The 25336-nt window shown below is 42.0% G+C and overlaps 1 protein-coding gene across 4 annotated transcripts in view; it reads right to left on the bottom strand.

The window, feature by feature from the left end:
* Positions 1 to 24943, bottom strand: part of LOC145990892 (bestrophin-2-like) — a 317135-nt gene extending 292192 nt beyond the window's left edge. For 2 of the 4 annotated variants that reach the window (XM_083126373.1, XM_083126370.1), the window contains exon 1: positions 24792 to 24942. In XM_083126373.1, the coding sequence (XP_082982499.1) occupies positions 24792 to 24862 (71 nt within the window). In that variant the 5' untranslated portion in view covers positions 24863 to 24942. Of the gene's footprint in view, positions 1 to 23860; positions 23958 to 24791 lie in introns of those variants that run through there. The other 2 variants (XM_083126371.1, XM_083126374.1) reach the window with 2 other exon arrangements.
* Positions 24944 to 25336: the final 393 nt, after the last annotated feature.

The raw sequence follows: 25336 nt of genomic DNA on the forward strand, positions 1-25336 counted from the left end.
CTGTTTGTTTTTTACACACATACAACGTTAAGTCTTCAACTAAAAAGGTAAAGTTCTCCCCTGTGCTTAGCACCACGCCATGAAGGCGTATAGGGGTGGGAGGTAACGCCTCACACTTTCTTGATCCGGTCGTGAGTGGGGGTGATGTGATCAGCATCACGCCCCTGACCGCCTTTAACCCCCAGGGTAAAAACACTAGTCTTCAACTAGTGAATTTAATTTTACTTTAAATAACAATTATATGCACTTATTTCGCCTGCTATATTGTAAACTGGCGTATCCGGGAGGGGCGGGGAGTTTCCTATGTTCCGCATTCCTAAGGAAGAAAGAACATCAAGTGACCAACAGATGTCAAAATATTTGGTCGACTTCTAAAATAGATGTAACTCTCTCTCCTATTAATTTCATTAAATTAAATGGCTATGATATATTAATTTAATTTAAATGTTGATTTTCATTAAAAAAGTTATTTTTTTGTAGAACAAGATGCACATGCAATAACAAACAATTCGTGAAAAATATTTTTAAAATCCGTCTATAACAACATGAGAAGATAATTCTTGGGAGAGAAATTGTTTGTTACGAAATGTTCTGATTATTGTTAATAATAAAACTAATATGCATTTCCTATTTAATTCTGAATCCAGCAATTGATCGCATAGTTCTCCTCCACGTTACAAAAATCGCACACTGCTCTTCATTGCTTATGGATTACCCTGAAATAATATATTAAATAGACACGTGACAGCATTGTAGGTGTTACACCCGCCGCAAAATGACTTCAGACCTCATAACAAAAGCACAAAAATGACAGAAAATTCATGTGAAAAGCTATTATTAAGCTATTAGGTACAGCAAAAAAATGCATACGGAGTCATGTTGCCTTTATTTTTGAGAACCATTTGGATGCGCTTGGGCATGGAATCACGAAGACTTCGGAAGTAATTTAAGTCCTAAAAATGAGATTCAACTTCCCATTGTTAGAAAGGTTTCCATGGAAACGAAGCCTAAATATTGGACATGGAATGAAATTTTCTACGGAATCCGATAGAAGGCATCGAGCTGAATCAATTGCGCGTAAAATCATTTCTCTATGTTTTTTTTAATATATAAATGTATATTTGGTTGTAGCTTTGCTGCTATGCACCAGTTAAATTTGTTTTACATTTCATAATTTTATAATACAATATTTTCTCTCACAATATAGTTGGTAAGTACATATATTATTTTCTTCGTTGGGTTCCTCAAAGGTGTTGACAAGGCGTATGGGACATTATATCCTGCTTCTTTTAGGTCTCTAAAGAAATAATCACACGTAGTTGCATTAAGATGACATTCAAATATAATATGATCATGTGTTCCTTCAGTTGCACCACACTGACAGATTGGGGATTGAACAATCTTCCTAGTGTACAAGTCTTTAGGGGCTAGGGTGTAATTTAGCCGACATCTAAGAAGACTTGTTAAAGAGTTTCTTGAAAGGTTAATGTCTTGATACCAAGGTTCTTTAGGTATAATTGGTTGAATTGAATAATATTTTTTTCCATTTGTCTTCCCTGTAATTGTCCATTGTTTCTGCCAACTTTTCAACAATTCTGTTTTAGCATGTGACTCTAGCGCTTGTGCAGAAAATTTAATCCGAATTAGCAAACGGAAATATGGGCGTTTGAAATTAGGTAATTGTTTATTTCAAATCATCTCCATGGAAAAACAACAATGGCTAAAAATGAGATTCAAGTTTCCATTGTTAGAAAGGTTTCCATGGAACTAAACCTAAATATTGGACATGGAATGATTTTTTTTTACGGAATCTGAAGTAATAGCTTTTCAAATGAATTTTCTGTATTTTTGTGCTTTTTGTTATGAGGTCCGAGGTCATTTTGGGGCGGGGTGGTGTAAGATAGCTTCGAACATCAAAAAGCATAATTCTCACAAGTCTCGCTCGCCACAAACTCCCTCCGTGGCTCTTGCAAGAAATGCAGCTCCTGCTTTTTCCGTCTTTCTTCTCACACGAGTCACCTTGGCCTTATTTGAAAGAAGAGCTCGTGAAACTTTCTGCATCTAGCTCCCAGAGTGGAAACTGGACGGTGCTTGGCAGTGCTGCAGTTTCTTCCGAGGGGAATTCCTGGGTGAGAGCGCAGAAAGGAAGAACCACAGCGAGTTGACAGTCGCGAGCAAAAGCACTTTTCACTGTCACTTTCCCTTTCACGGATATGAATAAAATAGTTTTGCATATTGTTTGGAAGTTAGGAGTTCCTTCGAAGTCTAAAGTCGTACCTTGGAATGTTTCGAGAACGAGATCTTCCTTGGCTAGAATGCCACTACTTGAAAACAACACAATATTAGTGTTATCGGTATCGGACGAAATTTATTTGCACAGATACGTTTCCTGCATTTTGGTCTTCTACGAGATCCAAGAAATTATGAAAAATTCGAAGTTTATTTATATTTTGCACCAGTTTTGTGTGAAAACACTGAATTTTGTGATAACATACCATGTAATTTGAAATTCTTGAATATTTTAAAGCAAAAAATGTTGGTAAATTGATGCATATCATTGGAGTGAAATACTTACAAACAAATATTGATCAATATTTTGAAAAAAATTTCCATTACACAATTTTCGGTATCGGTGGGTATCGGTTCAAAGTGGAATCGGCTCAGGCATACACAATATAGATTGATTGATTGAATTGGCGTTTTAAGTCCACTTTATCCACAGCAAGGTTATTGGGACGAGACATACAGTTTAAAGTGGGAACCGAACCATTGGACCCCTTGATTACAAGGCGACGACGCTACCACTGCGCCATCGGGGAGGCCCTACACAATATAGAATATGTAGCGTTCGGAAGATGTCTGACACGTAACAATTCTAGTTTTGTTTTCAACTTCTCGCTCGAAATAGGAAAAAATAGAAGAAATGTTGACAGCGAAGGGTAAACAACCCTCGTTTTATGGATGTTAGGAAACTTCCCTGCAGGCTAAATCACTACCACATACTGTAAAAAGGATTCACATTCTTGGGTGTGTGTTTCGATTACAAAGAAGTTTTACTATGTAGAGTAGGATGTATAAATATTACCAGCCAAATTGTCCTCGATGTAACGGTTATTTTTTCTCTTATAACGCACAGTCACCAGCATTAACAATGGGAAACCTAGATCCTGAAATGCTCGCTTCTCTCTGTGTATTGCCTAACTCTACGAAGTTTGCAATGGCAAATCTACCACCGCCATGGTATGTAATTCTGGATTTGCTCTGATGACATTGTGTGAACTGGAGGATGAACAATTTACCTTGCAGTATTCATGCATTCTACCAGTATATCCCAAGTGGTCCAGTTCGTAAGACGCCTCACAGCCACGCGGGAGACCAGAGTTCGATTCCTGGTGTGGGCGATCTCAAGTGGGAATTTTTCCGACAATGTCCATGCATACAGTGGCTCTGGGGTTCGTCCAGCCTCAGAAAAATGTGTATCTTGAGGTTAGGGTGGCTGGAGAGTGATGCCGATCATATCCACAAGATGGCCGAAATTGTGATACCTACCTCCTCCAATTGTGCCATCATGACCCGTTGCGATGCACAGGGGAAAGCTTTATCTATATCTTATACAATGTTAGGGAAACAAGCACTTGTCGATAACGAACTCTCTAACATTCTTAAACCTGTAGGTTTATGGCTGCAGCAACACAAGCCTTCAATCTCTCCCTATCTTGGACAAGACCAATCTTTCCATTCTTACCGATTTCCTTTAGGTCCATATCAACGTTATCCCTGCATTCTCTCTTGGCCTTCCAGCAGGTCTCTTACCATCAGGTTTCCCAACAAGAATCCTGTAAACTCTTCTTTCCTCTCCCATTCGTGCCACATGGCCTGCCCACATAAGTCTTCACTTCTCGATAAAACAGAAATTTAATATACTATGATAAGGATATACCTACACAGGTAGTTTGTGACAAGAAACAGTAGTATTCGAAACTTACCCCGGTGCCTAGCTGACAACATAATTACATGTATTGAACAAAAATTGTATCCAAGAATCACTGGCGTACCAAGGAATTTTGTAAGAGGGGGATTTCGTGCATTTGAGGTCCGTACTTCTAGAAAACGTGGACCAAAAGAGTGGGTTATCAATTACCAAATCAGATGAGGACCCTTCCTTGCAAAAAAGACAAAAAAAGTCTAGTCCAAAGTCCTAAATTTTCAGAACACTTCTTCATCCAATGGAAGAACGCAGTTAATCTGAGCAAAATCCAGTGATTCGAACAAGTGTTCTGTGGTTATCAGCCAGGTTAATTCCATGTTAACGTCAAACGTTTCGAGCGCATCAGGATCATTCCCTGACGAGAACAACAATATATGTGCTTGAAACGTTTGACGCTAACATCGAATTAACCTTGCTGATAACCCGCTAATCACATCGCCAGGAAAGTTGCAATTTCTGAAATATCCCGGATGTTAGTACTGGTGTTGTTCTGGCCATGAATATGAGTCAAAGGCTCCATCACTTCACTGTAGCAGCTACGTTGAGTGATATGGATTTGCCACATGCACTATTTCTACGCGCAAGATTTCTGCACATCACCCATTCGAACAACCAATAGGATTTCTCAGAAGCCATGTGCATTTCTTTCCATTGACTTTGTTCTTGCAGAGGACACACTATAAAATCCAACCCAACTCCCGTGCGTGTGCCTTCCATCTTGTGTATGAAAAATGAAGCACAAAAAAAGAAGGTTCCGTTATGTTAGTTATTCCGTACCAGATCACGCTTGGAGAGGTCACTGGGTACGCACGGTCCTCTGAATATTCTACTGAAGGGGAAATTGTTGCCAGAGAGTGGAGCAGTTAAAGACAGCCGCGGCTCCTTTCGCGGAGAAGAAAAAGGGGACATCATCTCTTGAGTTGATCGCGATGATGATGAATTAATGAATTGAAGGATGGGACAAACACGATTGTTGTTTCATAAAGTTTGATTTGCAACCATTTTATGTGCAGATAGGTTAACCGGGACAAGATATACAGCCTAAAGTGGAATCGAAACCAGTGTGCACTGTGCCTCTATCAGGGATCGAACCCAGGACTTCTTACCACTACATCATACTATTCTTGTTAACGGAGAATAGAGCAAAATATAAATCACGAAAAGGCAAAAAATGAATATAAGACAATGACAACAGAGAGATATGAAAAAAGACAAAAATTATACAGCATGCACAGTACTGAAATTTCTTGTATTGTCGAATGGGGATCCCATCACAAGAGAGTAGTTTCTACGACTTAAGAGCCGGCCCCCGTGGCAGAGTGGTTAGCACATCGCTCTACGACGCCAGGGGTCCCGGGTTCGAAACCCGGCCTGGGTGTTTGTGAGTGTCCATTCATCAATTTCATCATATCATCACTCATCCCCATCTTCGCAATTAGCCAAAAGTGGCTGAAAAGCGAAGTAAAATAAAGCAAATCAATCAATCTACGACTTGGAGAAAACGTTCAAATCTTCCAACTAGCTGATTATGGTTGAACATCATAGGCCGCGCCAGGATAGACCTATTTATTTATTTTACCTAAAGTTTCAGATACAGTACTGAATGACTATTTTATACTGAAACGGTAACAGCAGAAAAACAACAAAAATAACAACAGCAAAACAATACTCTCACCGTTCCATAATATGGTATAGAAACCGGATGAATGCGCTGATTTATTGCGCATGCGCATGCGAGTAGTGGTCGGATATTATTGTGTGTGCAGTAGTGAAGCGATCCTTCATCCAATCCGACATTCACTGTGCAGAGCGTACTACAAGCCATGCAAAGGAGACAGATACGGATCTGAGTATTGACGTCAATCAAGTGGGCACCCGTTGTGGCGTTCAAGAACGAGGAAACACATGTAGCTAACATATACTACTCCATCCTGTTACCAAAATGTACTATAGCATCTGCTTACCATATGTTGTCACATAACTATACCTTGTATTGTTCGCAAATGTGTGTCTATTTACAGAATAATGTGGAATAAAATGCATTATTATGAGTATGAAATTGTAAACCACATTGTAGCCTATACCTAACATACAGCCTAACCCTCTAATGCTTTACAATGTAACATATCTATACCATATTGTGGAACAACATAAAAGGCCTGTTTCTATACCATATTATGGAATGGAGGGAGTAAAATATACGATGGCACAGGAAAAAATAAAATTACACATAATTGTTAAAATTTGGATGCGACTGACTCGACCAAACCTCCAGACACCGGACTTCTAACTTTAAGAAGAAAATGGTTTATTTTGCTTCATTTTGTGCCACTTTTGGCTACGATGAGGATGATATGATAACATTCATGAAAGGACACTCACAATGAACAACCATGCCCCTACTGGGAACCTGGGAACCCTGTCATCGAAGCGCTCTGTGCTAACCACTCCGCCACGGAGATCAGTCACACGTTGTCTGGAAACAGTATAAGAACACTTTGCCTGAAGCTTCGACCAACGCTGTAACTAAGAACATAAGTTCAAAAATACTTTCAACTTTCCTTAAGCACAATACAAAAAAAAAAAAAAAATGTTTGAGGCAAGTGGCAATCATGGGAAACTATCACGCCATACTAGCTAGCATCAAAACCCGGACCTTTCGCAACTGAAATTACCGTTTCTAGGTTTCCCCCTTCGGGCTCCTGTGACGAAAGGTCCTTAATTCCCCCCTTCCCCCTCTCGTCGTTAGGAATGAGCCATGTTCTCTTTGCAAAGCGATTGCTTCTTTATGCTTCCAATAACCAGAACTTTCTCTAGCGAATAACATGTACACCCAACGGCAAAAGAAACGGTGGGCGAATAATCCATCACTATTTACATTCGATCTGACTCTAATAAAAATAAATATACAATCTTAGGGATTGATACGATTACACAGTGTGTTGCTAATGAATTGAAATAATGACGTCAATAAGCAGAGGGCAATGCCTGCTTCGAACCAACATAGTTTCATTCCTTAAAACAAAACAGGATGTAGAATAAAAGAGTAATGAAAACAGCGGTGGACAATTTGCCTACCATTATCTTTGCCGTTGACTGTACTATGTCATTGTAGAACAGAACGCTTCATTGCACTGGCTTAGCAGATGTTGTACCGGAAAAAAAATAAGTGTGTGCTCACGACATAAATTAGGGGCGTAGCCAGGATTTTTTTCGGAGGGGTCAAATTTCTTAGTGTACTTAAATAACACCATGCAATGTACCTGTCACAATTGGTGAGCGATTACTGAATTTATAACAGAGCTGCTACTCTTCAACTAACCTTTAATAAGGGGTGTCTCAAAAATATTTTAGTTTTTAAAACTATTAAAACAAATACTTAAATTTTTTGTATAAAGATAAATTTATTACCAAAAGAAAGCTTAAACATTAAATTTTTATTTGTGGAAAAGAGTTTTGGACAAATGGTGACCGTTTATGTTTTCACATTCAATTATTCTTGAACTAAAGTTTTCGATCACTCGCATTGCACGAGGAATAGCATTGATTTCATCTGTAATTCTTTGCTTCAATTCTCTCAAATTTTGTGGCATTGGGGTGTATACCTTACTCTTAAGGTAACCCCATAAGAAAAAAAATCTGCTGGTGTCAAATCGGGACTTCTGGGTGGCCAGTTAATGACCCCATATGTTATTGTAACCACTGAAGCGATCTCTCATTGTTCTACAGAACTCTAATCGATTTGCAGGATCTTGTGGTTTTAATTTATTGTATAATAACAATTTTGTATGGGTGGAAATGCATATCCTTGCGAACAATGCGATAAACTGTCGACTTATGCAAATGTAAAGAAGCTGCACGAAATCTTAACGATTGGCGAAGATCCTCACTAACAGACTGGCGCACACGGTCAACGTTTCTGTTCGATGTTGATGACCTTGGAAGGTTTACTCGTCATAGTGTTTCCAGTGTTTTCAAACTTTCTCACCAAATATTTAATTAAATTTGCGCTTGGGACGTTTCTCATTCCTGCCAGGTTATAATGATGCCTGGTACAAACGACACACAACAACAAAAGAATCGAATTCTGGACTTTTGATTACAAATCGAGGACGTTGACCTTACCTCATCGTCTCTCGCAGCCATTATCTTCCCTTCAAGTTGTTCTACAGTTGTCCTGACGATCGTGAGTCAACAATGAGCCTTTGGAACTTACACCAGGGTTTGAACCCGGAACGGTTCGAACAGCTCGAGAGCGCTTATTGTCTTGCTCCGCGGATGGGTCTATATATATATAATTTTTTTCCTAAATCTAACAAAAACTATCAGTCAGCTATCCTTTTGTGTAGCCATCGGAGAAGGAACGAAACGTTTCATGCTTCTCGCTGAGTGTTCTGTTAGTAATATAAATAATATTTTAAATAGAACAAGGTGCTTTTAGACGATTTTTTTGTTAACAAGTATTTTATGCAATTCCAAGCAGTTAAATGTCGATTAATTCCCTCAAGTTCTTCATAGATTACAAAAGGATAACAACAATCCTGAATTAATTATCCAGAATCTGGAAAGAACACACATTTTTGCTAAATAAACAAATACGTGCGAAAATTGAAGGTTCCTTTTATGTGTGTGTTTTTTGCAGAACTGTTTGATTTTGTCGATCTCTGACACTAAATAAACTGTAGTTGCAGACATAGAAAATGACTTTTTGCTGCAGACGCACAGAAACAAATACACATATGATGAAGTTTTCTCGGGAAATAAGCCAGGTGATTTCCGGATTGGCTTCCGAGCTTTCTTCACCTAGGATTCAATCCCTGATGATGAGAGTGACGTTAGCTCTAGAAAGCTCGAAAGCCTATCCGGAAATCACCTGGTTGATTGCCCGAGAAAACCTCTTCTTATTCGTCGCCAGGAAAGCTCAAGAAATATTTAAATACACATATGTTCGTATTTACTGCTCATCTCGGTTATTATCACAGCATAAGTACAGTCGGAGACAATTATGGGTTCTAAAAATCCCATTGACTTCCAATAGAATAGTTACAACTCAGAAGTGTCCATGACTGTACAAGTCCACGATCTATCTACGGATGTAAGGGGTGACTTTCTGGAGACATCCATATGGTCCCTGGACTGCATTTTGTGCAGACTAATGAGGCTCTGGTGTCTGGACTCAAAGCGAGTATAATCTTCTGTGGAGCTGGTATTATCTTATCACTATTCATTTTCGCGATTAACCACAAATTGCAGAAAAGCGGAGGAAAATAAATCAAACTATCTGTAACCAAACTCAAACCAATAACCATTGGCAACACTGAGTTTGCCCTACAGCAAGCTGGACCAAAGTGTCTATACTCTATTCCTGGAATCTCTGAGTAAACCGCGCATAACAGTAGAAAAGGGAAGGAAGCGAGTGTGCGGAGCAATTAGCACACGCTGCTGCGAAGGTTTGGAGCTTTTCCCCTCCACGAAAATACCGTTCCATCGCACGTGTTCATTGGTCGAGACCCAATGAGACTTGCTTTCGTTCGCCTGCTCCAGAGATCTCCGGGACAGAGTATACACGATTTTGTTGATGGATTTGTTGCTTGGGTTGTTGAGTTGGTGTTTTAAGTTCACTTTATGCACAGTAAGGCTAATCGGGATTACATCTACAGTTTAAAGTGGGATCCTTGTAGCTTGGGCGCCACCGTGCTGATGTCACACCACATCTCATCAGCCCCGAGATAGAAACTAGGGATGGCCAAACGGATCCAAAAGTTACGGATCTGGATCCGGATTCAAAAATTCCGGATCCCAAAGTTCCGGATCTGTATCCGGATCCGAGAGTTCAGGATTTGGAAATTTCGGATCCGGATCCGGGTCTGAAAGTTTCGGATCTGGATCCGGATACGAAAGTTCCGGGTCCCAAAGTTTCGGATCTGGATCCGGATCCGAAAATCCGGATCCGGATCCCCCTGAACTATCTCAATCCCATCATAATATTACCACACCTTAAAAGGTATTATGATCTTCGATTACAAAGAAATTTTTCATTAGTTAGTCCTACAAGAATTTTTTTCAAGTGTTGTTCCTAAAATACTTTGCTACGCATCGGCTAACACACTCGTGCGCAAAAATAATCTTACTTGTTTAACATAAAATGTCAGAGGTGATTTTGTAAATGCCATTGAAACGAATATGTATTCATTCGAATGTATTGGAAATGAAAACACTCATAAATGTGAGACATTCCATTCCAGGATGAAACCTTTAACACACATAAGAAGATAGAAATGTTATACAAATATTATACAATTGTTCTACAGTTACAGCTTTACAAATTAAAATAAAACATAATATATGCAGTGTTATATAATTACAAAGTGTAATACTAACAAGGGAGGTTATCTAAGTGTCCCCCTCCGATTTCCACGAAACTTGGCAGGCGTATAGTCGGGCCCAAAGGAAGAAATACGTGATTTTTTGTTTCAGCTAAAGAACGGTTTTAGGGTTAAAACCCCCTCAAATGTCAAGATGAGGACAAATTGAAGTGAGGATCTGACCCCTGTGTTCCCATCCGATTTTCATGAAACGTGGCAGGTGTATAGAGGGGCCCAAAGGAAGAAATACAGGTTTTTTGTTTCAGCTAAAAACTGTTTTAGGGGGCAAAATCCCCTCAAATGTGAAAATGAGGACAAATTGAAGTAAGGATCTGACCCCTGTGTCCCCCTCCGATTTTCATGAAACTTCGCAGGTGTATAGAGGGGCCCAAAGGAAGAAATACGTGTTTTTTTGTTTCGGCTAAGAAACTGTTTTAGGGGGCAAAAGCCGCCTCAAATGTCAAGATGAGGAAATTGACGTGGGGATCATCTGACCCCTGTGTCTCCCTCCGATTCCCATGAAATTTGACAGGTGTATAGAGAGGCCCTATGCCCTCTGTTTCTTCCTATGCCATATTTACGTGGTTTCGGGGTCAGATCCCCACTTCAATTTCTCCTCATCTTGACATTTGAGGAGGAGGGGGGCTCTATACAAATGCCAAGTTTCATTGAAATCGGAGGGGGAGACTGTGTGACTGAATGAAACACCCTCCCTTGCCCGGGAAGACAAATGCTACCACTACCTAGATAGAGGCGGCAAAATCTCCCTCGGACAAGCGAAATAGCGTTACGGTCCAGGTTAAGTTCGTGTGTAGGAACCGGTGACCAACAGTGCATAGTAATAAGCCATATCGAATAAAAACAAAGACATATGTACTTTCAAATTACCACCTCTTTACCTGTAGCCGGGAAGCGGCTAGCTGCATACCTGAAAATCACGGGTAGCGACATGTATACGAAAATGATATAGCCCAAAATTAACATGAAAATAAAAAGTATATTCTATTTGTAACCAACAAAAATGGAATCATTACAGGTCCCCTCACTTGCACTCTCACATTCTCTCTCAGATTCAATCCTCATGGGGTTATCGACATTAGAAATTATACATGACATGTACAGGTTTTATGACGACAAGCCCTAATTATTGCATTCTCAATTAATTATATCTTACTTTTTGTCTAATCAGGTCATTTGTGATTTTGCTCCAGTGCTACTTAAATCCTAGCCAGCCCTTACTTAAGTTCACCTTTTGTTTTTAAAAAAAGAAACTAGTCGGCGCGGTGACCATACATTACTTGACCAGTATAAACAAAGGCGTCTCAACGGCAATTACATTCACGTGGGCGGACGTTTTCCTTTTACAAGACCTCACGTGGTTCAAACATAACAAATAACCTCCGTTGAGTGACGCAAACATGTACTCTCTAGCAGGCGGGACTTAAACACTTCGCCGCGACGAGCAATTCACATTACCAGGCAAATACTTTAACAAATAATCACATATGCGACCGGACATAGCTAGCAGCGACACAGCGCTGACACATAAAAATGAACAAACCTCAAGTAGAATATGCAATTAAGCGGGCGGCGCTTTACTCTAATAGTACGCACTTTAAAAAAATACAAAGGAGCACAAACAACAATGAATTTAAGATCATAAAAAAAAATATCACAAGGAATAAGAAAAATTGACCTGAGACGAATAGATTACAAATGACAAGCGCGACGGGAGTTTTGATGTAAAATTTCGAGTTGAGTGGGCGTTTTCCAAATGTCGACGAATTTCAAGGGCGTTCTTTAAATCAATCGGGCCGTCACGTGTTAAGGTTCACACAGATGAATACTTTACCATCTCTCAGCTCCCGGGGTGCATCCTGGCGTCTTTATGGGCGATTGAAAACACATAGTATCCACGCGAAAGGTTTCTTTGATCGCGACGATGAAGATGCGAAAAGGATCCAAACACCTAGTTCCCCGGCTCCTCTTCCTCTCGGGATCGGTGGATCTCCGTGGTATGACGCGGTTCGGACGTCGCATCTGAGCGGTCGTTGTAGGCGTCGTCGGGGCGTCAACATCTCTCTCTACGTCTCTCTGTCGCGGCTGGTAAGCGTCGTCGGGACGTCAACGTGGTGGATGGTAGGCATCGTCGGCGTATCAATAGGGCGGCGTTCGACGTTCTCTCTCTCTCCATGGCGGCGGATAGGCATCATGGGCGTATCAATGGGGCGGCGTTCGACGTTCTCTCTCTCTCTCCATGGCGGCGGATAGGCATCATGGGCGTATCAATGGGGCGGCGTTCGACGTTCTCTCTCTCTCCATGGCGGCGGATAGGCATCGTCGGCGTAGCTTCTTCTGACATCAGGCGAATCGACGTAACGCCCTCATCTCCTTTCTTCCTCTAGCCCGCCATAGTTTCCGGTGTTCCTTGTTTCTCAAAAATTATAAATGGCGTAAGGTAATCACGGAAACACGTTTCGCTTCAACTTCCCCCAGCGGTTGAGGTAGGCGCACTCGTGTAGACTTACTGCCTATCACACGCACTGATGTTCGCACAACACAACAAAGTCCACTGTACACGAGAGGTAGCGCAAAGGTGCTCTCGTTCCAAGAATCGCGGCAAAAACTGTATATGGAGAGGTAGCTCGGAGCTGCTCTCGCTACAAGGATCGCGGTAAGACTGTGTGTCGAAAAACCATGTCCTTCGTTTTATTTAGATTTTGAAAAACGACGCTATGCGCACGTTGGAGTGACGCTTCCGAAGGGGTCAGTCCACTTTGCTCTATTGTCTCCAAACTAGGACGTACCGTGTCCGAAGTTGACTTGCGCGGATTAAGCTTCCGCCTGGCTGTCGCCCATAGCTCAACTGCAATCGCTGTCCACAAACTGATCAATTAGAACCGATTTGATCTGGCGTCCGTAATTGTCGCTTGATCGTGACGAAACTCCACATATCCGTCCTTGCACACATGCCGCTGCGCTGGTATAAGTTTCACATGAATCTGACCGTTGGAAACCGAGATATTTAAATGTTTGTCATTACGGTCGAATTTCCTAAGCTTTAGACGCATAGCGTGACCCTTCAGGTGCTCGCCCTTAACACAAGCGGATGTCTCGTTCCTCCCGTCGGCTTGGCAAAAATCAAACATGTAATCTCACAAATTAAAACACTTAACACTTTGAATCAACTCGTCTTTTTACTGCTACATACATGAATAATAATGATAATAATAATGACGGTAAATCTGACTGTCACAACCTCGCCCTTCTTCTTCTTCCAAGGATTTCGTAAGCGTGAAAAATTCGCTCTACACAGGGACAGAATTTTTTTGTTACAAATCCTTGAACACTCTGTATATAAAAATTGGCAAACAAATATATGAACACCCTGTATATAAATTGACAAACAAATACATGAACACCCTGTATATAAACATAATATGGAGAGTATGTACACAAAACAAGAACAAGATGTGAGCATTTACGTGTCAGCTCGCATTCTTACGTCGCTCTCTCTTTCGTATCTGGGCGAACCGTGTCTCGAATTTGGCCTGTTCGTGTCTCTCGCTGGGCTCCATGGGATTCTCGCTCCACGGCGTCCTGCATCTGAACGGGCGTCTTCGTTGCGGTGAAGGTGGATCTTGCAGCTGGCGGTTCCTTTCAGCCCCTGGAGCGTGGTGGTTGCTCGGGGGTGGTGACGTAGCGTCTTCTCTTCGAAGGGGGCGGGGCGTTTCTGGAGCTCGCTGGTCGCTTTCGCCGTTCGAGCAAGTGGCGACGTCGGCTGCCGGTGGTGATGTCACTCGGGTCTCCCGCGACGATTGTGAAGTGCCGCTGCTAGTTATGCTCAGTTCACGCACTTTCATCTCGAGGTCCTCAATCGGTTCGGAGTTTCCTTCGGCTCGAACTGTAACTTCCATCGCTTGTCGCCCCAGGGTGTCTATGCCACGGTCACATGTCGCTTCCAGCTGCACGCATTGTCGGGCCATCTGCTGCATATCTTCCTCTTGATCGCGCACGCTCTGAGACAGTGTTGCCATCTGGTTTTCTTGCCGGTTGAACCGCGCTTTGGTTTCGGCGATCTTGGTTTCGACTCGGGATTCGCATTCCTGTACCCGCGTGACGAGTTGCTGCGTAATCACCTCCCCGGAAGTACGGATGGTCTCCTGGAGGCGGTCTTCCGTCACTTGCATCTGGGTGCTGATGACCTCTATCTTGGCTTCCAGCGAGGCTTCGATTCCGCTTCGCGTGACTTCCATCATTGATTCTAGCGAAGCTTCAATTCCGCTTCTCATGGCTTCCATCTTTGATTCTATCCGCAGTAGGATCTCGATGATCTGTTGGGAGTTGGTACCACTGAGGCTAGCTGCTTCGTCGACCCGTTCTGCACCTACCGGAGAAACCTGTTGCGCGCTGGTCTCATTGGCTTGCCCCCCGCTGTTCGGTAGACTGGTTTCTTCTCGCGGACTTAACGGGACATCGCACCGGGAGCAAACGAGGCTAGCTGTGCCGACGTTTTCACTTTCTGGGAACTCCTCGCTGCAGACATCGCAAATCACCCTTACGTCACTCATGTTCAAGTTCTCGATGCGGCGGTTGCGCAATCTCATGAAATCAAAAATTCAACCCTCGGTCGATTCTCAATGCTCGCTGACAAGCGTAAACGTGAGCGCTCACAATATATACCAATATATATTTAAACAATTCACAAACGAAAAAAGATAAGGGCGGTCGATTCCCCCTTTGCCAGAACCCAACTTAACGCCTAATGCCATATGCCAAACAAATAAAATTTAAAAATGCCTAACGCCTTAAGTAGCTGCCCTACTACCTTGACAAAAATAAACGCCTAATGTCTCAATTACCACCTCACGTCAAAATAAAACAATAAAATCTCACAATGAAACACAGTTACATGACACCAAAATACGCCTGACGTAGCCCTTAAAAAAACGACATATACCTCTGCACTGAGGGTGCTTTCGATTTAAAAATATACCGGTCCCTGTGTTCGCGGCGCCAAAAGTTGTATGATTGAATGAAACACCCTCCCTTGCCCGGGAAGACAAATGCTACCACTACCTAGATAGAGGCGGCAAAATCTCCCTCGGACAAGCGAAATAGCGTTACGGTCCAGGTTAAGTTCGTGTGTAGGAACCGGTGACCAACAGTGCATAGTAATAAGCCATATCGAATAAAAACAAAGACATATGTACTTTCAAATTACCACCTCTTTACCTGTAGCCGGGAAGCGGCTAGCTGCATACCTGAAAATCACGGGTAGCGACATGTATACGAAAATGATATAGCCCAAAATTAACATGAAAATAAAAAGTATATTCTATTTGTAACCAACAAAAATGGAATCATTACAGGTCCCCTCACTTGCACTCTCACATTCTCTCTCAGATTCAATCCTCATGGGGTTATCGACATTAGAAATTATACATGACATGTACAGGTTTTATGACGACAAGCCCTAATTATTGCATTCTCAATTAATTATATCTTACTTTTTGTCTAATCAGGTCATTTGTGATTTTGCTCCAGTGCTACTTAAATCCTAGCCAGCCCTTACTTAAGTTCACCTTTTGTTTTTAAAAAAAGAAACTAGTCGGCGCGGTGACCATACATTACTTGACCAGTATAAACAAAGGCGTCTCAACGGCAATTACATTCACGTGGGCGGACGTTTTCCTTTTACAAGACCTCACGTGGTTCAAACATAACAAATAACCTCCGTTGAGTGACGCAAACATGTACTCTCTAGCAGGCGGGACTTAAACACTTCGCCGCGACGAGCAATTCACATTACCAGGCAAATACTTTAACAAATAATCACATATGCGACCGGACATAGCTAGCAGCGACACAGCGCTGACACATAAAAATGAACAAACCTCAAGTAGAATATGCAATTAAGCGGGCGGCGCTTTACTCTAATAGTACGCACTTTAAAAAAATACAAAGGAGCACAAACAACAATGAATTTAAGATCATAAAAAAAAATATCACAAGGAATAAGAAAAATTGACCTGAGACGAATAGATTACAAATGACAAGCGCGACGGGAGTTTTGATGTAAAATTTCGAGTTGAGTGGGCGTTTTCCAAATGTCGACGAATTTCAAGGGCGTTCTTTAAATCAATCGGGCCGTCACGTGTTAAGGTTCACACAGATGAATACTTTACCATCTCTCAGCTCCCGGGGTGCATCCTGGCGTCTTTATGGGCGATTGAAAACACATAGTATCCACGCGAAAGGTTTCTTTGATCGCGACGATGAAGATGCGAAAAGGATCCAAACACCTAGTTCCCCGGCTCCTCTTCCTCTCGGGATCGGTGGATCTCCGTGGTATGACGCGGTTCGGACGTCGCATCTGAGCGGTCGTTGTAGGCGTCGTCGGGGCGTCAACATCTCTCTCTACGTCTCTCTGTCGCGGCTGGTAAGCGTCGTCGGGACGTCAACGTGGTGGATGGTAGGCATCGTCGGCGTATCAATAGGGCGGCGTTCGACGTTCTCTCTCTCTCCATGGCGGCGGATAGGCATCATGGGCGTATCAATGGGGCGGCGTTCGACGTTCTCTCTCTCTCTCCATGGCGGCGGATAGGCATCATGGGCGTATCAATGGGGCGGCGTTCGACGTTCTCTCTCTCTCCATGGCGGCGGATAGGCATCGTCGGCGTAGCTTCTTCTGACATCAGGCGAATCGACGTAACGCCCTCATCTCCTTTCTTCCTCTAGCCCGCCATAGTTTCCGGTGTTCCTTGTTTCTCAAAAATTATAAATGGCGTAAGGTAATCACGGAAACACGTTTCGCTTCAACTTCCCCCAGCGGTTGAGGTAGGCGCACTCGTGTAGACTTACTGCCTATCACACGCACTGATGTTCGCACAACACAACAAAGTCCACTGTACACGAGAGGTAGCGCAAAGGTGCTCTCGTTCCAAGAATCGCGGCAAAAACTGTATATGGAGAGGTAGCTCGGAGCTGCTCTCGCTACAAGGATCGCGGTAAGACTGTGTGTCGAAAAACCATGTCCTTCGTTTTATTTAGATTTTGAAAAACGACGCTATGCGCACGTTGGAGTGACGCTTCCGAAGGGGTCAGTCCACTTTGCTCTATTGTCTCCAAACTAGGACGTACCGTGTCCGAAGTTGACTTGCGCGGATTAAGCTTCCGCCTGGCTGTCGCCCATAGCTCAACTGCAATCGCTGTCCACAAACTGATCAATTAGAACCGATTTGATCTGGCGTCCGTAATTGTCGCTTGATCGTGACGAAACTCCACATATCCGTCCTTGCACACATGCCGCTGCGCTGGTATAAGTTTCACATGAATCTGACCGTTGGAAACCGAGATATTTAAATGTTTGTCATTACGGTCGAATTTCCTAAGCTTTAGACGCATAGCGTGACCCTTCAGGTGCTCGCCCTTAACACAAGCGGATGTCTCGTTCCTCCCGTCGGCTTGGCAAAAATCAAACATGTAATCTCACAAATTAAAACACTTAACACTTTGAATCAACTCGTCTTTTTACCGCTACATACATGAATAATAATGATAATAATAATGACGGTAAATCTGACTGTCACAAGACTTAGACCTCCCTTGTAAGTGTATTAATTAATTACAAATCGCGCACGCGCGCACACACACCATATATACAGGGTGTCATTTTAATGGCGCCCACGGACCACAGATTCGTATAGAGGACATCAAAACAAACAACTTTTCTCAGTAACATTTTTCTCGTTGGTGCATCATTTCGGCGCTACAGCTGTTCAAAAAAGACCGTTTTGCCGCCTGGATGCTGGCAACCCAACACAACATTTGATCGTATCTGTGACGGCATTTCCTGCGGCGAAATAGCGCACGGCAGAGTTGCAAGGGGGACACAAATTTTGTGAAAATTTACAAACTACCAACCACATGATTAGGTGTAAAACGAAGCGAGAAACGCGTCCAGTAGACCGAACATCATAGTCTACCAGCCAGAAGGTCAGCAGTCATCTCAGGGGAAGGGGAAAGTGAACCGATGATATGAGAAATGGTAAAAACGTATTCAAAATGAAGTGTCAATTTCGGATTTTGTCTCAGCCTACATGTCAAATATCAACAACAATACATTTTATTGGACTTACAGCTTACATGTGGCTGTTTGCGCCCAGTTACATGTCAAATATTTGCAAATCTCGTAGCAAGATTGGTATCTACAGGTTTGTGTCCAGATGCCTTGTGGTACTTTTGTGCTGATAACGGAAGTATCCGAGGTTCACGTTGTTACATTACGGCTAAAACACGTACAACCACAGTAACAATCTAATTATGAATCAGTAGCGAATATACTGTCCTGTTCATAGTTGCAAACTATTACATTACATGTATATCCGGTGCATAGATAAACACAGTCGTCGGAGAGCTTGGTGCTTGTATTACTACTACTTATATCCCTGCTTTTTCAACCATTTTTGTCACTTGTCTCATAATGCACTGAATATACATTATATTATGTGTTGCTTACCTTTGGGATTTTGAGTTCTTTCATTTCTAGTATTTTGTCATCTGTTCAGTGTGTCACAGAAAACTAGTATCAGAAGGACGAAGTGGATAGACTAAATTGTAGATGCCAACTTGGTAACTAGATTTGCAAATATTTGAAATGTAAGCTGATACAAAATTCGATATGACCACTTCCACTTGAATTCTGTTTTCTTTCTACTAGTTTTCGTGTCATTTGTTTACTTCCTGTTAGGTTAAAGAACGTGTTTTGTCGTTTTCTTTTACGGTACATAATGTGGCTGATTGTAGCTATGTCATTTTTCACAGAATATGAGTGTTCCTGGCAACCCTGGAACGCATCGCTTGAGGACGAGATATGACGTCACAGATGCAATCAAATGTTGTGTGTGGTTGCCAGCATTCAGGCGGCAAAACGGTCTTTTTTGAACGACTGTAGCGCCGAAATGATGCACCAACGAGAAAAATGTTACTGAGAAAAGTTGTTTGTTTTGATGTCCTCTATACGTTTCCGTGGTCCGTGGGCGCCATTAAATTGACACCCTGTATATATATATATGTGTATTAGCAGGTAACAATATGGTATAAGCACATTCTTACTTTCCAAAGAAGCGCATGTGGGATGGCAATACGGTTCCGGATCCAGATCCAAAAGTACCAGATCCGGATCCAAAAGTACCGGATCCGGATCCCAAAGTTTTGGATCCGGATCCGAAAATTCTGGATCCGGATCTGAAAATTCCGGATCCTCGGATCCGGATCCGAAAATTTTTTGGATCCGGAACCAACCGGATCCGGACTTCGGATCCGCCAGGATCCGGATCTGGCCATCCCTAATAGAAACTCGAACATATCAATTCGACCTTCTCGATTTTTGTCTCTGACTACGATGAAGCATCTGATACAGTGCGTGCTATGTAACAGGACACCAACGAGAAACCAAAGCTTCTTAAGTGCGGGAAACAAGTGACGTACGGGTCCGTAATGTGCTATTTAAGGACAGAATCAAGATGCTACATTCAGGATTCCCACTGGATGTAAGCATAGTGTCCATAATTACGGAAAAATCTTACCTACAAAATAAGCGTCCGTACGTATTACGTGCATTATTACTAATTGGATGTTGAAGACTGGGAAATACAACACGCACAGGGAACTGAAGGCTGGAACGAAGCGCGGCCTCTTCAAGGACGTGTACAGTCACGGGCAAAAGTACTTTTAACCAGCCATCTCGTATTTTAAAGTGAGAGAAACTAATGAAGGTACAAGAACACCCACGTTAATACGTTGCTTCATCTATTAATTGTACGATGAACTCGCAATAACTCATGAAATCATAAATGTACCGCGTGGCCAGAATTAAAGTTACCCAACTCAGAGCCCTCTGTAGCCTGTTTGAGGCATCGTTGAACTCCAGAATTTGGTGAATCCACTATGGGGAAGAGGATGGCGATAAAGAAATAGTTCAATTTTCCGCCACCAGGTTGAAATATGGCGCTGTACTTCCATGATGGGTTGTAATAATGACGTAAACTGCTCCAATTGGATATGGATTTGGCTTTACCTTGCAATTTTGCAATAAACGTGAGATTATTTTCTCAACTTCCAGCCACTGCCAAATGTCTTTCTAATTAATAACTTACCTAAATCACTTAACGTGATTATTTGTACAACCCATCATGGAAGTACTAAAATCAAAGATGACGGGAGAAACTACCGTAGATTAATCTATGCAGTGAAGGTGTCAAAGAGTGTTCAGAACCGGCTCGGGAATGGATGTTCTTTCGAGTTTATTTTCATAAATTTCATCCAAATATCACTCATCCTCACTATCGCAACTATCCAAAATTGGAAGAAAAGCGACGTAAAAATAACGAAACACAATGCAAATACACAGGTCCATACACCAAGACATCATTAACATCTAAATGCTATTACATGTTTAATTTATATATTTATACAGGGTGTTCATAAAGTACCGGCACTATTAAAAAAATAACTATTTCCTGGCCACCGCGCTCTCCTGATATCACACCCTTGGATTTCTTCTTCTGGGGGTATGTCAAAGATTGTGATTACCGCACTCCTGTTCCAGATGTTGCTACTCTTCGAAGAATAATAACTGAGAGTATTCTCCGTTACTGGCGATATGATGGGGCGTGTATGGGCAGAAGTGGATTACCGCCTTGATGTTCTGAGAGCAACAAGAGGAGCGCACATTGAGGTGTATGGCATATAAACGTGGAGAGTTGTAGCTCATTTTACAATCAACAGCATTGTTCTATTGAATGTACGAGCTATGTTTTCTTTGTAATGGTACCGGGACTTTATGAACACCCTGTATATGCTTTGCGGTAGCTGACGAAAGAAAATGAGAAATGGAGTAGAAATAACAGGTTAGTTTAATTTCAAGGCTTGCTGGGTTCAGTACCCTTAGAGATTGCGCTCTTTGATTTTGCATCCTGGATGTGACCACCAACGCTATTGTATTATTGCAGCTAGACGTAAAAATTCAATTCAACGGTATACCCTCTTTCCCCACAATCAGCAATACAGTCGCTTATAGACAAAGGCTGCCACACGGAATACAGCATTGGTGTCTATTTTTTTACATCCAATTATCAGATCTATTCGAACCTATACTATATTCTGCAAATTAACAATGTTTTCAAATTTCCTTTAATTGTCTTATACAAGCACCTTTGAACAGCCATGACAATTCTATGTTTAGAAAATAATATATTTATAAATTAAATTATGCGTATGCAGTTGGAAAAAGTCGGGACAACAACTAAAAAAAATGGACTGCCGGGGCAGTTTACCCACTGTACCCCCTCGAGAATTACGTCGAATTTTCTTTTAATCGAAAGATTTCAATGTTTTACGTAATGTAAAAGTGGTTCCAGGTTTAGGAAAGCAAAAATAACAGATATTTGATGCCAAAGAATGGCCAACGTAAGTTAAAACCTGCAATTTCAGAGTATTTTCGCCGCTTTTTATTAGTAAAAACTGTTTGTATGCACACTAAAATAGCGAAAGAGAACACGTCGAAAATAACTACTAGTACCAGTACCAAACCTAACAATCCTAACCTAACTACGTAAAATTATAACTGCTGTTGTGGAAAGTCGTTTTGGGTGCTATATTCACTTGCTCAAAGCCTTCGGGCTGTTCTGCTACACGGTAAAGTAACACGCTAAGGTAACAGACTTACTTTACTTCACAATAACACATTTCGGAAAGCTAAAATCAACTGAAAACGTTCATGAACAACAAAATCTTCATAAACCAAGCAAAATATTTCACATTCTCCAGTGGGTACAGAGGGCCAAGGGTACCCGGGCCTGCAAATACATTACTTTTATTTCACACCGACTGTAATAGGATTGGAGGTGTACGGACCGATATGATACCAAGGTATTTACATGTATCTTTTCTTATTTATTTATTTTAACTGTAAAGTGGTTTTATACGATTTTTCCTTGTAATATGTCCTTCACCATTGCTATGAATCAAGACATCGTATCGTTTGGTTCTATCTACATGTACGCCTCTAGGAGTCACCTTGCGCCATAAAGCCGAGGGAGCAGAGATACATTCTGTACATTATTAACCTAGACTCTTAAGTAAGTATGACATGGGCCCTACTTTCATCCATGTAATCACTGTTATTATTGCAGCAAGATATTGCGGGTAGGTGAACCACATGGCCAATTTTGCAACAGGCATTTCAAGAATGGGTCCTACGTTGGAGCTGCGGTTGTGGCACCAGGTGAGGCGTGCCGCGGGGATATTATTTAACTTCACAATTAACAGTTTCTTTTCCGGATTAAATAATGTTCTTTGATTTATTGATATGGTTTATTTAGTACGCTTTTCTGCCACTTTTGGCTAATCGCGAAGATGAGTAATGATATGAAATTGATGAATGGACACTCACAAAGAACACCCATGCCGGGTTTCGAAGCCGGGACCCCTCGCGTTGAAGCGCACTGTGCTAACCACTCCGCCACGAAGGTCGGTGGTTTAATAATGTCACTTTGAAACTAGCCTATTCAGAATTCTATGCTTCAAAACTGTATCGTCCTAATTGGCCTTCACGATTTATTGTTCGTTTCAGACTCTGGGAGTTGAGATCTTCGATTACCTTCCCTTCTCTTATTACAGAAAACTATTCTTATATTATTTTATCATATGGAGAAAGAAATTGTGTGTAAATATTTTTTAAATACATTAGAAAGAAACTCGTATACATCAGAACAGTCGTCCCATCCGCATATGATCGACTGCGCTACTTCATCTGAATAGGGCTACACAAAGGATATCCTCTGCTTTGTTACAATTCCGTTTGGATTTTTCCACCTCGTATTGAATAAAGCGAATGTGTTTACAATGGCAAAACGAAATTCCAAGATTTACTTTTCAATTGTGGGAAGCAACGCTTGACGTGCAAATTGTTATGTTTAGCACGTAAAAGCTTTGCGTAAATGTCCCTAGGTAGGGGGATACCATCCGCCGCAGCTCCCCCACTCTGAGAAGTCACACCACCCGAAAAAAACACTAACCTAAACAGAGTAAGGAAAACTCAGAAATGCTATAGTAAACAATTGTGTTCAGTTATACATATGATTGATTTGGTTTATTTTACTTCGCTTTTCTGTCACTTTTGGCTAATGGACAAGATGAGGAGAGTATATATTATATATGAGATTACCTATATACGATGAACGCTCATGCCCAAACTGGGATTCGAACCCGGAACCCCTGGCGTCGTAGCGCGCTGTGTTAACTACTCTGTCACGGAGGTATGGAATCGTACGTCACTGTGTCCCATCTTTCATTTCACGATTTCAACATCAAACCAAGAGATAGAAAAAGGACAAAAAATAACCCAAATAAGATGAAAGTTATACGTATGGATTAAATTAGAAGCCAACAATAGACTCTTCGGTTTTGTTCTAATAATACACCCACTCACACAAGTACGTACCAGACAGCCAATCAAGAAAAACCCGCTTATCTGTCATCCACCGCTATTTCGAAACGAAAAAAGGCAGGTTCGAAGTAGTCCAACCACTTCTCACCCCCCGAGTAATCAGATCTTAATACAATTCTAAAGTGAAGTGAAGACCACAAATTCCTTGGCTTCCACACTTCGAAAACACTGCAGTCACAACACTGAACACATCGTGTAACCAATAAGGAATGGGTCTAACCAAGCAGAGAAAGGCAGCTAGTAACTCCTTTTAATTCCTTGTCGCATTGCAAAGGAGAGCAAATTCCCTCATGCCGTTGTTCCTCTTATTTCCGGAGCACAATCCAAACGCATGACGCAGCAAAAAGGCACAATAGAAGCCTAACCTTTCCTGGTGTCAATTCCTGCATCACACCATTCCAGCACGAATATCACTTCGGGGCTATTTTGAAACAAAACCGCAATCAGCTGTTTAGAAGAAAACACGGGCAGGGGGAGGAAAAAGGTAACAAGACAAGTGGGATGTGGTTCAATGCCCTTCTTTCTCGAGCAAAAGAATGCACGCACATGAACACTTTTGTCTATTTGAATACAGCTTCACTGTTATACGAATTCACTGCTGACACGATGAAGCAATTGTTGACTTGATAGTGCAGGACAGAGCAGCAGTGTCGCTCGCATATTTTCACCTTCCTAGCGCCATAACGGCCAGGATTATCGCAATACTTTTAACACAAACACTGCTTGATCCTGTGCCATTACACAAAAACATAAATATAGCATTATTTGCCACTGCACACCGCACCAATGAGAATTCACTGATGGAACATGCAATGCAAAACTTCGCCAACGACGGGTGAAACTTGCACAGGTGAAATTTTTACACATCATCCAGCTGGAGGCTGAAAAGGGCATGTTTCAGCTTGCATTTCATACGGGTACTTACTTGCATATGATCCTCCAGAAGCAGCCAAAGCTGCTACCGTTGGCCACCTCCCCGGAATACGTTACAGTCATTTTGTTAACACACACTACACACACAAAACTCGCCAACACTACCGTCGCTGGCCGCAGCAAACGAACACTTACCACGGGCAAGTGCAGGCAGAGCCATCTACCAGACCTCGTCCAAGTTATGATTTACCTTGCTCCAGCAGCTTGCAGCGTCCTTGAAAATCGAGCGTTATGTGTTAGTCAATCAAAATTCCAACGGGAATTTGACATTCGTCAGTGCTCTAGGATTTTCTTGAGCTTTGCTGAGAGCACTGACGCATAACAAATATTATTTTAACCGAGTTTTGACGAGCGGAACCTGAGTGGACTATTGACGACGCCTGCAAAATTTGGTGGGGAGGCAGGAGAGAAAGGTCCTGGAATATTTTCTGGGGGGCGGGGACATTCACATCTAATACACCGTTTTGGGGTATTTATCGAGTTATCTTGAGCATTGTGTGAATTAACGGGGGGATGCTGGGAATTTCCCTCCACAAA

The sequence above is a fragment of the Lepisma saccharinum genome, chromosome 8 (assembly GCF_977018435.1).
Source record: "Lepisma saccharinum chromosome 8, izLepSacc3.1, whole genome shotgun sequence".
Taxonomy (NCBI): domain Eukaryota; kingdom Metazoa; phylum Arthropoda; class Insecta; order Zygentoma; family Lepismatidae; genus Lepisma; species Lepisma saccharinum.